The sequence below is a fragment of the Rhineura floridana genome, chromosome 1, assembly GCF_030035675.1.
Source record: "Rhineura floridana isolate rRhiFlo1 chromosome 1, rRhiFlo1.hap2, whole genome shotgun sequence".
NCBI classification, from domain to species: Eukaryota; Metazoa; Chordata; class Lepidosauria; order Squamata; family Rhineuridae; genus Rhineura; species Rhineura floridana.
This window is the reverse complement of record NC_084480.1, coordinates 204,681,813-204,695,415: the sequence shown is the minus strand read 5'-3', so window position 1 is coordinate 204,695,415 and position 13,603 is coordinate 204,681,813. Positions and strand designations below refer to the sequence as shown.

The 13,603-nt window shown below is 41.0% G+C and overlaps 1 protein-coding gene across 4 annotated transcripts; it reads right to left on the bottom strand.

Moving 5' to 3' along the window:
- Positions 1 to 923: 923 nt before the first annotated feature.
- Positions 924 to 9,570, bottom strand: LOC133364545 (uncharacterized). 4 transcript variants are annotated; one of them, XM_061585577.1, is made up of 4 exons: positions 9,390 to 9,551; positions 7,461 to 7,531; positions 4,988 to 5,114; positions 924 to 2,552 (listed from the first exon to the last, which is right to left on the bottom strand). In XM_061585577.1, the coding sequence occupies exons 2-4, from the start codon at positions 7,512 to 7,514 to the stop codon at positions 2,023 to 2,025; spliced, it is 711 nt and encodes a 236-aa protein (XP_061441561.1). In that variant the 5' UTR covers positions 7,515 to 7,531; positions 9,390 to 9,551; the 3' UTR covers positions 924 to 2,022. The 4 variants fall into 4 exon arrangements, with proteins under 4 accessions (XP_061441561.1, XP_061441548.1, XP_061441519.1 ...); XM_061585564.1 differs by lacking the exon at positions 9,390 to 9,551 and adding an exon at positions 5,481 to 5,574 and having other exon boundaries at positions 7,461 to 7,512; XM_061585535.1 differs by having other exon boundaries at positions 926 to 2,552; positions 7,347 to 7,531; positions 9,532 to 9,570.
- Between the last annotated feature and the right edge of the window lie 4,033 nt (positions 9,571 to 13,603).

The following is a 13,603-nucleotide window of genomic DNA, read 5'->3' as shown; positions in this document are numbered from 1 at the left end:
TGAATCTTCCAACATTCAGCTTCATTAGATGTTCCTACGTTCTAGTGTTATTTCAATTTATGTTTAATTCATTGCACACCATAAAATACTTTAATTAGATGATGCCCTTTGCATTCCAGTGCCTCTACAGCAATACATATGATAACATGTAGATAAAGTATGTGTATTACTATTTTCTGACATGTCTGACAGGTCAAATTGAAAAACGTGTCGTGCACACTGAATTGATTAATGTTGCATGAAAGGTATAGTCTTCCTGATGCTTGCTGTGGATTGTGAAATAAGATAGCAGAGAGATTTGTTAAAACAAAATACACAGGCAGAATGTTAGAGATGTGACACAGTAGGGGAGACATTATGTAGTTTGTGATATTCATGTCCAGGGTTCTTGCTCGGCTGTGAATCTACAACACAATAAATGCACATTTGTTCCTCACTACCCACACAGTTTGCATCAAAGTTGTTTTCCGATCTGCTGTTGAAACATCTGGGGGGAAATTAATTTTTCACCAGGAGCTCATTCATTGCCATTGTAATTGTTATGCAGACTCTGGTTGTGCAAACACCAGGGCAATATTAGATACTTATAATCTGTGAGGAAAGAAATAATCTCCTCCCCTGCCCACTTGTACTTTTCTGTAAATATTTTATTTTAAAACTCTTCAGAGGCTGTTGGCTGCCAGACATTACTGTACCACCAGCAAATCTGCTTCATCTTCCTACCACAGTACTGTAAAGGACAGCCCCTCTCCTGTGCTGGAATGTACGCCTACCCAGATATTGGAGGGAAATGGCAAATAAGATTGCTACAACATTGCAGAATGGGTTGTCACCCAGAGCAAGGCTTTTCCTCCTCCCCACAATTACATGCAGTTGGCAGACCAAGGTATTTATTTATATTTATTATGTTAAGTATTCCCATGATGCTTTCCAAAGCAACTTTTCAAAGCAGTTTATGAAAAAATTAATATACAGATATAAAATCAGTAAAAAGTAACGCAATAAAACCAAAGACATCAAGAAACAAGCTTATTTAAAAGGCAGATGACCTCAACATTCTAAAACATCTTTTGAAATTTCATTACTGAAGTTTGTCATTGAACATTAGAAATATGGAGGTCATGAAAAAAGCTTGGGAAAGGGCTTGGTTTGATTGTGCAGGAAGTCACTAGACTGGAAAAAGCACCATTTATTTTTGATGCATTTTATTCCTTTCCTCAGAGCATTCTTTTTAGAATTTCATGCCTTAACAAGAAATCCTACCGTAAAAGGCCAGTACAAAGGGCCATTGTGCGGATACAGATGAGAGTTTTGCCACATAGCCATGCCTAGGAAGTTGTTCAAATTTTCCTTTCCTCTTGGCAGATTAGTATAGAGGTTGTCTGCAAACAGCAATTTTGTCATGTATTTTACCCACACATTTGCACCTGATCTATCTTACCACTTGCAGGATGATACAGACAACTAGGTTTAGTAACTTCACCCTGTGTAGTATGATCATCTGTGAGGGCTCAGGCAGCCATCTTGTGAATAATAATAATAATAATAAATTTTATTTGTTGGTCGCCTATCTGTCCAGGTTAGTGGACACTCTAGGCGACTTACAATAATAAGAGCAGTACATAATATACAACATAATAAACCAGCAAACATAATCATAATCAATTTAAAAGCAATTCCAGTTAAAACCTCATAAAAATTAATCCTCGCCAATTCCATAGGCCCGCCTGAATAGCCAGGTTTTTAAGGCTTGGCGAAAACCAAGTGAAGTGGTTACATACACACTGAAGGAAGCTGACATGGAAATCCATATGAACCCTCTCTATCATCCTGCTAGGTGGTAAGGAGAGTTTTACCTAGCATCAGGTGAAGGTGAGTAGTAAATTGGTCATCTGTTTCTAGCCTCTGTTGTCCCATTGTGCAAGGAAAACACATAAACTGTTGGTTAATTTATATCAGACTTATCTTCCAGTTCAGTAAATGTATTTCATACACTTCCTTCCCATAAAAGCTATTTCTTTCTTATTCTCTTAAAATGGTTATTAACGTTTCCAAAACTCCTTGCAGATTTGTCATGCTTGTGCACATTTTGTCACAACATTCTTTAAAAATGTCAAAGGTTTCCTTGAACGCCTGCACATTGTTCTCTGCATGTTCTACTGTATGTCTGAACACACACAACAGGGCACTGATATCATCGGTGGCTACTTGGACACTTGAAGAAGATGTAGGGAGAGGTGCTTCTGCAGTTGTCATGTTTTCATTTCTAGATTGTTCTTCCTGGTTTTCATGTGAACTAGCTAGATTCTCGGATAATTTCCCCTCTGGAGATGACAGTTCGTGAATGAGATATTCAACCTCTTCTCTTCCCAGGAGATGTTTCCTCCAAGGAATAAAATAAGGAGTAGCTTCCTCAGCATCAAGTTGAGGAATAGTTTCTGCCACTGACAAATCCAAATTGCTATCTGCTTGTCTGTTATCTTCTCCAGATGTCGTAAATGAGGAGGCTCCTTCCTCAGCTTCACACACAGCCTCACTCATGATGGCCTGAGCTGCAGACAGTAAAAGTTTCATGTGCAATTAAATTGAAGGATGTGCAATATTGAATTGCTCTATTTGGGCACTCACCCTTCACACAGTTATGGTCACTGGCTTTGTCCCCACTTATTGTCACATTCTCACCAGTCCCTCCTCCATGCTTTCCAGTTGTTGGGAGGAAGGTCGGAAAGGGGGAGCTATTTATAGGCATAGAGTCCCCTTGTGATTTCAAACCTTGCACAACCAAGGCTCTAAATCATGCCAGGAGCCTCCATGTATAGAGCAGACTCCCCTTTTCAGAATTTTCCCCAGCGCATGGTTGGTATGAAGCAGGTCTGTCAAGGATGTCAAGGAGCAACAAGCATGACCCCTCCCTTTCTCTTACATAACTGTAATTGTATGAGACATGAGTGCCATTAATAATTATTATTAGTATTATAATCATTATCATCCACCTGTTTAGATCTCACCTTTCCTCCAAGGAGCTCAATGTGGCATATATGGTCCTTCCCCTCTCCATTTTATCCTCACAGGCTGAGAGATGGTGATGACTGATCCAAGGTCACTCAGTGAGCTACATGGCTAAGTGAGGATTTGAACCCTGGTCTCCCAGGTCCTAGTTCAACACTCTAACCACTACACCACACTGCTACCACAATGAATAAGGCTAATGTCTCATACTCACACTTTATCATGATTCTGAAGTTATTTACATTTCCACTATCTAAATGAGAGCCAGTGTGGTGTAGTGGTTAAGGTGTTGGACTACGACCTGGGAGACCAGGGTTCAAATCCCCACACAGCCATGAAGCTCACTGGGTGACCTTGGGCCAGTCACTGCCTCTCAGCCGCAGAGGAAGGCAATGGTAAACCCCCTCTGAATACCGCTTACCATGAAAACCCTATTCATAGGGTCGCCATAAGTCGGGATCGACTTGAAGGCAGTCCATTTCCATTCCCCCCCCCATCTAAATGGTACTACAATAAGACAATAAATACATTCTTAATACCTCATTTTTCTACCTTATCTGGCCTTCTAGGATATTATTTCCTCCTTTATCCTTACTTTTACTTCGAGGTGTACATAATCCTCACCTACAGAAACAGGGCTAGGGCCAGTGCAAGACATTGCTCTGTCTGAGTCAAGCAGACCCTCTGCTGCTGATATCACCATCTCCTCCACCTCTCCCTACTAGAGATGGAGGTGAATTTCGGCATTTTCAGATTTGTTACTGAATTCTGTCAGAATCTGTAAATCCTGTATGTCTTCGAATCCGGTTTGACTAATGCTTGTGACTGTCACCAGCTTTTTAAAAAAGCAAATCCGCAGCTAATTTGACATTGTTACTAATGTAAACAGCTTTGCTCTGAAGTGCTGCAATGTGTATTCCTTTGAAGTTCTGTCTCAATGAGGTGATAACAATCGCCATTAACATCTTTGGTCAGCACGGCAGTAACCTGAGGCAAGAGGCAGAATTGACAGGCAATGATCTGCCTAATTTAAATTTAAATAGAAAACCCAAGAGACCATTGGTAGAAAGATGGCCAACACCATTAGCAATTTTGTTAGCTATTACAAATGGATTGGAAATAGCAAAAAAAAAAAAATAGGGGGGGGAATGTTGCAGATCAGTACCACAAGCAAGTTGCAAAAACAGAAACACGAACTGGAACCAAAGAGCAAACCCCATCCCTACTCCCCACTCATCTTTTGAAACTTCTGTTGTTACATTAGTGCTGCTGTGCTGGTGATCTCAGGCTTTCTGGGGTCATTTTGACCCTCAGTGTTGCACTGAGGCATCCTTCTGCAGAGTGAGGGTTTCTGAGCAAAGTGGCCCTGAAGATCACCTGTGCCACGATTGTAGTAAAACAACAGCAGTGCAGGCATTCTCTGGGGCCAAGTTACCCACAATGCCTCAAAGTAAGGCAAGGGAGAGGCACTCCAGGATTCTTGCCAGCTGTTTTTTTTTCCCAGTGGCAAATGTTACAGCAGCAAAAGTAGCAGTTGCAACAGGCGGCCAGCAGCAGTTGGCTAAGCAGGCAGGCCAGCCGCAGCAATGGCCAGGCCAGCCAATGAGCAGTGGAAATGATGGTAGTGATGAGTGACTCTGCACACTTCCAGATTCTTTGCCATTGATCCAAACTCTTTCAATCGATAGCAAACTTCTCCTCGGGCTGTTTTACTTTATTTGTCCCACAAGCCTATCTGTGATATACTAAGGACTGTATTTTCCCCCTTACTTAGTAATCTTGTTATATTGATATGTGTGTTCTTCCTTTCTGCGGCTGGTGTTTTTAACTTTAAAAGCAAAGTCCATCAAAGGAAACAGCCCACTAATCCATGCTGGTGTAAGAATTTTGACTTGAGGAATGCAATCCTAGAATAAAAGATATGTTTTCTTTGAAGAAATGATAAAGAGCCACCCTGTCCAGAAATAATCATACACACCGTTTGATAATTTTGGAAAATCTGGGCTTAGCTTGCTTCCTAAACTGTCAGTTCTTGTTGCTGTTTCAGAGTGGCTCCTGGCTCCTGAACTTGCATGTTCTTCAGCTTTGTTGAGATGATGAAGCACCTAAAACAGAAAAGAAACCACCAATGGCAATGCATTAACAAATGGTGTAATGCTTTTTCCTATGTTTTCTTGTCCTTTTACTTTAGACTAGAAGCATGTTCACATACACATGCACATCACTAAACTACTGTACACTAGATGATGCACAACTGCAGAGTTGGCTCTAGGCTTTAAGCTGATGAGCCCGTTCCTACTGTGAATCAACAACGCTCACCAGTTGCCATATTCTGTTTTGCAGAGGGTCACACAGCATGGCTTACTGGGAACATTGTACAGTTAGCAGGAATGACTATTTTCAGATAAATAAAGGCTGATGCTACTGCTAAAGCAAAGCAGCATCCCCAGAACACTGTCAGAGTTGCATACCATGGGCTTATCCAAATGGAGCGGCATAATCCACGGTTTCCATATTCGGTTTGTCATCTGATAGTCCTCACTTTGCCTTTTAGTTCACTCTTTCCTAATTAAAAAAAATCCTTTTTTGCACCTGCACCCGCAGCGGTAAAACCCCTACATTCTTTTTGCTTTTTCCAAGCTCCGCCTCTAAAACCTCCCCTTATCAACCAATTGATCAGCAAAAAAATGACTTATGCTCCTCTCCCCCTTTGCAACGAAGCACAATATGGCTGTAAAGGAGTTCTCGCCGCGGAAGGAAAGGGAGAAGGAGGGGGGTGGTCGGTTTCAGCCTGCCTCTGGAAAGCTTTGTCAATTTCATTCTACTCGCTGGGGTTTTTGTTTCAAATCATTTCCTCACGGGAAGGAAAGGGAGAAGGAGGGGGGTGACACGTTTCTTGCTTTTTTGGAGAAATAAGTGCAATTGCCAGCATGTGTATCTCCTTAAATATCCATAAAGGCAGAAAAGCATACATTCGTTTAAGCGTAATATCGCAAATGCAAACAAGAAAGGGGCTGCTGGTCAGTTTCACGCCTGCCACTGGAAAGCTTTGTCAATTTCATTCTACTGGCTTGGGTTTTTGTTTCAAATCATTTTGCCGCAGGAAGGAAAGGGAGAAGGAGGGGGGGTGACACGTTTCTTGCTCTATGGTTCTGCAGTCTCTATGGTTCCGGGCGGCGGGGACACTGTAGCAAACCACTCATATGCAGGGCAGGAAATGCCCATTACTTTCAACAGGTAGAACTGGGGGCAGAAAAGCCCATGCGTCTCAATGGTTAGATCTGGCATCACAACAGCCAATGTGTTTCGATAAGTAGATCTGGCATTTCAATGGGTAGACCTGGCGTCCAGAAAGTCTATGCATTTCAAAGGGTAGACCAGGCCACCAGGTCTACCCATTTGAAGCCTGCTTGCTTTCTTGTTTGTATTTGTGATATTACGTTTATGTATGCTTTTCTGCCTTTATGGAATTTATGCTTTTCTACCTTTATGGATATTTAAGGAGATACACATGCTGGCAATTGCACTTATTTCTCCAAAAAAAGCAAGAAATGTGTCACACACCCCTCCTTCTCCCTTTCCATCCCACAGCGAAATGATTTGAAACAAAACCCCCAGCAAGTAGAATGAAATTGACAAAGCTTTCTGGAGGCAGGCGTGAAACCGACCAGCAGCCCCTTTCTCGCTTGCTGTGCATTGCAGATCTCACCCAGAGCAGCTGCCCAGTTTGCAGGCTGGCAAAAAATAAAATGCATCTACGCAGTAGTTGCAGACCCCCCCCAACACCCCACCATTGCGATGATTGGTTCAATTTTCTCGAGCTTATTCTCACACATGCGCAAAAGTGCAGATACATGATTGGCTGGAATGAGGAGAAGGGGCAAGGGGAAACGCCCAAGAACTACCCATCAGCTGTAAAGTCCATGGTATTGCATCCTAACTCCTGAAGGCACAGCGGATGATTCCCGATTTTAAACAGCAAATCGCATTTTTGCCGGTATTGCAAGGAGCGGATTTAACCCGCGGAAATGCGTAACAGCGTGAGACATCATTTGGACGACTGAAAAATAATGAACACACATAGCGGGCGTGTCACACATTTTGCAGTCGTCTGGATGAGCCCCATGTGTGCATGTTATAAGTTGGAAATAAAACTGCTGATAAACTCAGAGAACTGTGACCAGAGATCTCTGATCACAATCATTTTGGTTCAAATACCTATGAAATTCATAAGATGGCTGTGGCAAATCATGTCCTCTCAGCCTGGCTTACAGGGTTCTCATGCATGCTACTCTGGGTTCCTTTGGGGAGGAGTGGGAAAGAAATATGCCTCCCACCTTTTCGATCTCAGCTTTTGTGTCACGCCCTGATCCATAAAGCAGCAGGTGCAGGGCCGTTAAGAGATTCACTGGAGAAAAGATAACATTTTCGCATGGATGGCTTTTCCTCACCACATTGAAGAAGTCAACGACAAATTTAGCATTTGCTTCACTGAGGGAGGTCATTGCGAAACCGTTCTGCCCTAAAGAAATGACAGTAAAATAAATCCTTTAATTGCATCCATCTAATCTAGTTTTTCAGCCTCTTATTTCATTGAAAGCTTCTCAAGAAGAAAGTGTTACTTGCTTTCTTCCAGACTGCATTTATTTATGCTGGGCCAGCAACAGAATGGACAAATAAACACAAAATAGCTGTCAAATTTCTAGTGCTAGAAGACTGTTGATGTCATGCTCTGTGAGGTTTTTCTGTGCTTTTTTACCAAGAGTGTTTTCTACCAATCAGTGTTGGTTACATATGCATTTATAAAAGAAAATGTCAAAATATTTGTATGAGATCAGTTGTTACAAATTAAAATATAAATCAAACTTCATTAGCCAAAATGAAACATTAATTATTCCTAAAACATGGCATAGCATATGCTGGAAGCCAAGTGTTTATTTTAAAAAGAAATAACTTTATTTTAGGGAGCTAACCTCTCTCAACCAGTATGTTGTTCTACCCAGTTGGGTTCCTATTCACTTTTTACTTCACATCCTAACTAAAAATTCATCTCTACCTCCGCTAATACAAATGCTTGTTGCCTCTTGTTCTCTGTTTCCCTGTGCGTTCCCTGATTAGAGATCAAGATGAAACCAAGTAACTAAGGATGTAAGAAGGCATCATTTTCCATTCAACCCTGTATTTATCACATGCAGGGTTCTTTTGTCAAAAACTAAATTATTAGTTTTGCTGTATTGTGTGGCAAAATTATTAATTTGTGTAATTACATAAGTTACATTGTCATTACATTATTCTACCCCATTCATTTCATTGTAAATGAAGTACAATGCAAATGGGGAAAAACATAATCAATTATTTACTGTCTGTGAACTGAAAGCAACAACACCAACAGCATATACCAATCGTATGCACTGGGTTGATTTCTGTTCCAGACATGGGACAAATAAGCAAACACTGGCAATTTCTGCTCCTGTTTCTGTTAGAATTCTCCAGCATCCCTAGAAGTAATTACTAGATTTTATATTATCAAAAATAGGGGGACACCTATTTTCTCTCTCTTCATTACCATATTTATTTTAACTTTATTACATTTCTCTCCCACCATCATGGAAAGTAAAGTGGCATAAGTGTGGTTCCCAGGAGGCCTCTCACCCAGACCTGACTAGACTCAGACCTGCTTAACTTTAGCAAGGTGTTGGTTTCATGTGACTTCAGACCATCCCCAAAAGCCCAGAGTGTGTCTTACAATCTGTCTTTCACCTTGAGATACTAATTCCATTATGTCTGAAAAAATTTCTTCCAGCACCAGATTTTTATAAACTGCAAACTTCAGCTGCAGCTACATCACTTTCTCTTTCTTCCCTATCCCCCATTTTGGAGAATTGACCTATTGTGAATTTTGGATTGCCTCCACCCCAACCATGGATCATCATGGCCAGTTTTACTTTTCAGGTGAAGACCATTTTTAATGGTTAGTATCTTTGAAAATCTTATCTAATTTTACTAGATTTTTGCCTTTCAGAAGGAAAAGCCACTACATTAGAAACAAATAAACATGCTGAGTACTTTGGAAGGCATAATAGTCAACAACAGTGGTCAAAAGATACCTGTATAAAATAAGTAGAAATTTTGAAAGTGCCAAATAAAATCCCTACATTCACTAATCTCAGTTGCTATGTCCATCATGATCCACAAAGGAGCAAGCCCAGGGAAGCTAAACATGGAACACTGCTGTACACATATTGTGACAGCAAACACAAAGAAGCACTTTGCTTGCTCCAGATCTCTCCACCTGAAATCAATGGGACAGCTTGAAATAAGCAGCTTCGCAATTGAAACTGAAGTCTCAGAGCACAAATTTAATGCTAACTCCCACTCACTCAGTCTTCAAGGGATGAGCAGCATGACTGGCTCCACCTGTTGAGCATTAGCACATTATTCCCTGCTTCTCCAAAACCCATTTCTTCCTTTCCAGTGGCACCAGCAAAAATCTTCTTAACATGGAAGAACAGAAACATTTACCTTCTCTTCTAAGAGGTAGCTTGTTGTATCTGGTGCTTTTGTTCTAGCATGTACCAGGCTATATAGAAAGCTCTGTACATCCCCACTGTCATTATTTCAGTTTGCATAGTATAGTGTAGTTACTAGCTAGTGATTTGATTTAATGTACTTTGCATAATGTGGGCTTTGAAGTACATTATACACTTTAGATGTGCTCAATAACCACATGTCAGTGCTGTTGTCTTGCATAAAACATAGGTGAGCTGATACCCTGTTAGGTTTCTTAACATTATTGCACTGGCAAAGGCATCCACTCACAGAACAGGAGGGAAGGGAAGGGAAGGGAAGTTTAAAATATGCACCAGTTGGATATCATCCGTAATAAATACAAACGTTTTAATGTGGAACCACTGAATTTTCACTGACTGGCCATTATTTATTTATTATTATTATTATTATTATTATTATTATTATTATTATTATTATTATTACTGTACTACAAATTACAAAATTTAAAGCATTGCAATCCATGTATAAGAATTCTTACATAATTTACATTGTTGCCCAATCCAAACAGGAATCAAATGCACTTACTAAGTCTTAAGTAAATCCCTTTGAACTCTGCAGGACTTATTTCAAAGTAAATATGTAAAAGACTGGTCTGTACCTGTATATGTAGTATGAATTAAGCAAAGCAGAATAAAAAGTCAGGATCAACTTCCTAGAATGTTTTCTGCTAATAAAAGCATTTTAGATAATTTTTCTCATCCACAGGCTTGTGCAAACACTGAACTCCTGGGCAAGCAGACTTCACCATTTATTTCAAAGAAGGGGGTAGCTTCTTCTTCACAGCCCTTTGCATGTTGCAAAGCTGCTTCCACCATTAAAGTGAATACCAAAGCTCTTGTAAATAGCTTTGTTCTGTGTGCACCTTGACTCTCCCATGCCTAATGCTAAATTGAAATGAACATCTGATTGTTTTATATAGATTTATTGAAGAAATGGGGTAAGTATAGGGATTTGAACTAAGGGGTCGCAACTTTAGTGAGTAACTTCAACCAGGGGAGGGAGTGGCTTCCCGAGGGCCAACTTTGACTGACAGGCAGGGCAACCCACCTGTCAGTCACATGACATCATTATGATGCCACATGATTAACAGGTGGGCTGTTCCACCCACCTGTCAAAATTCCTTGTGCAGGGTTCCCAAGCTTGGGAACCAAGCACAAGGGGCATTGCCAGCCCTATGCTTTGGAAGGCTCCCTGTGCTTCTCCTTTCCACCCTGATGTTGCTGCTTCTTTCCTGCACCCTGCTTCTTTCCATACCCAGTGTCAGAGGTGGAAAGGGCAAGAGTGGGAATGCTTGCAAAACACTTTGTGTGCCTCACTGAAATTCCCTTTTCCATCAGCAGTGTTGGAAGTAGAAAAGGGGAGAGGGGGGATGCTCACAATGCCCTTCCTGCACTCTACCTTTCCATCCCGGATGTCAGAGATAGAAAGAGAAGAGTGGGGATGCTTGCCAAGAGCAGTGCTGGGAGGGAGAAGAGGTTTCACTACCATGAGCAAGGCATGCTTCTAGCACCCATCAGCTGATGGGCAATTGAGAGGGTGCCTTGCTCCAGCAAAGGAACAATCAGGAGCCCACTTTAAGCTCCCAATCTTTCTTTTGAAGCTCTACCTTTAGCCACCCCACTCCTGATGGCATGAATGATGTCAGATGTAGGGTGGGTAGGTGTGCCTTCTTCAAAATGGCCTCACAGGCCACATGGGGAGGCCTAGCAGGTCAGGTTTGGTGCATGGGCCAGAGTTTCCCCATCCCTGGCTTAAAGGATCTGCAATGGAATAGATAGTTAACTGACACTTCCTCCCTCAGTGCAGGTTATCTACTCTTACAGTGAGTGAAGAAAGAACATCTCCTAGCATCTGTTTCTTCATTCCTTTCTTTCTTTCTGGATTTGTATACAGCTTTTCAACACTTAACATTTTCCCAAGGCAGCTTGCAATCAACTGGGTCTATCCAATGTTAGTCCTACTCAGAGTAGACCCATTGAAATTAATAGATATTATTAAATTAGGTTCATTGATTTTAGTGGGTTTACTTTGAGTAGAACATAGTTGGATACACTCCAATATAATTAACTACCATTAAAATGTTTATACTTTAAACTAGGGCTACGCAAGCCTCCCTCGAGACACTCAAGCACATACACACACACGACAAAATACTAATAAAGACAGACCAAAGTACCAATAAAGACAGAAGACAGCTGTAAATAAAATGGAAACCTAACCTTGAAAAGTAGGGGCAAAATTGGGGGAGAGAGAAAAATTGGGGCAAAATTGGATAAAGAAAATGACACTGCCTAACTAAAACTAGACACAGGCAATAAATATTTTTATTTATTTATTTTGGTCTAAAGATAGGAATGGGATTGACTGGAAAAGGATGTAAAACAAACAGGTATAAGCCTGTGACTGAAGAGTATTGAGTGAGATTCTAGCCCTGGATTGGAAGCTAGAGCTCTCAATTAGTAAAGTCCATCTTCCCTTCTTCCTCCCCTCTCTCCCCATCCTGGTGATCTCCTTATATGGAGTTGCAATTAATAGCTACAATACTTTGGAGTCTGTCCAGCTTTAGAGAAACTGTGTTTTAGTTCCTGATTAGCACAAAATACTACAAATCAATTTGGGTCCATGTAACCCACTCTGCAGCACTCTGCAGCAATTTGTAGCTCCAATCCTGATTCAGCACAAATTGGTCTGATTCAGTTCAGAATTCAGACAAATCAGTTGCACCGTGCTACTAAAAACAGTAGCATAAAATATTTCCTAATGCAGACCAATACTATTTTATATCCATTTCAAACAGGCTCCAAGCCTCAGATCACTCCTTGGGCTGGGTCCATGTTCTTCATGGGAAAATGTTCCACAGAGGCTTCTGAAAGTGTCATCACACCTCCCAACTGCTGAGATATGGAACAATGACACCATGAATGCCCAAGGATGGCCCTCATCCCAGATCTCCATGAGTCAGCATGCTGAGGGGTTGGTTGTTTACTTTAACTAGGGAGTTCTGGGTTCAAAATTCCACTCAACCATGAAACGTTGTAGAAATGTTTGCATTGTATGTTGTTTCATTTTTTTATTTGGATTTTAATTGATTTTTACCTGCTTGTATTTTATCTTGTTGTTAAGTTGCTTTGAGGCACTTGGGTTGTATAAAATGACTAACAAATGCAAACATCATCATCATCATCATCATCATCATCTTACTCTGTAGCCTTCAAACAGTCTTTAAGCTCTCTTCAGGTGTTCAAAAGAACATGTGGCGGTTCACATGGGAAAGAGAGTGAGAGGGTGTGCAAGTCAGCCCTGCCCCCAAGTGCCAGTGCATGCTGATCTTGCTCCCTCCTCTCTTGACTGCAATGCTCTCTAGGACAATTCTAAGTGCATTCATTTCAAAACAGCTAGAATGATCCCTTCAGCTGGGAAACCTGATTCTGCAAGGTTCCCAACTGCGGAGAGGATTCTAATTGCATTTAATTGAATGTAGTTAGGATCCCCCTTCAGACCTTCACTTTCAGTGCATAAAGGTCAGGAGAGGAGGTGGTGTGGCTGATGCTCAAATGATCATTGGAGGTGGGGACATTGCCCCCATTCTCCCAACTGAGTTTCAGCTCTCACATATTCTTCTGAGTGCCAGAAGAGGGCTTGTGCCTCAGGAATTGTGAGGAAAAAGGCAGGGGGGCAGCAGAATGTGTACGCCATCATGGTCTCTTTGGGGAAAGGGTGGGATAAAATATAATAAAATAATAATAATAAATGTATTAATCAACAGGTCCTTATTTAGGATCTGTTTTGTAGCTTGACATTTTTCAGAGATGTAACCAAGTACTGCAGCACCTTTTTCATAATTATAAATGCAATCTTCCAATATATGAGTAGACTGACAAAATCATACACATGTGAATACTAAAAACGCATTCTGCATCTATAAAGAAAAAATAATTGCTGTGTAATAATATATGTGGTGATGAATATGTGTGCACATGACAGGAAGTAAGCAAGTGAAGGAAGTAGGTTTACAAATGAGAAT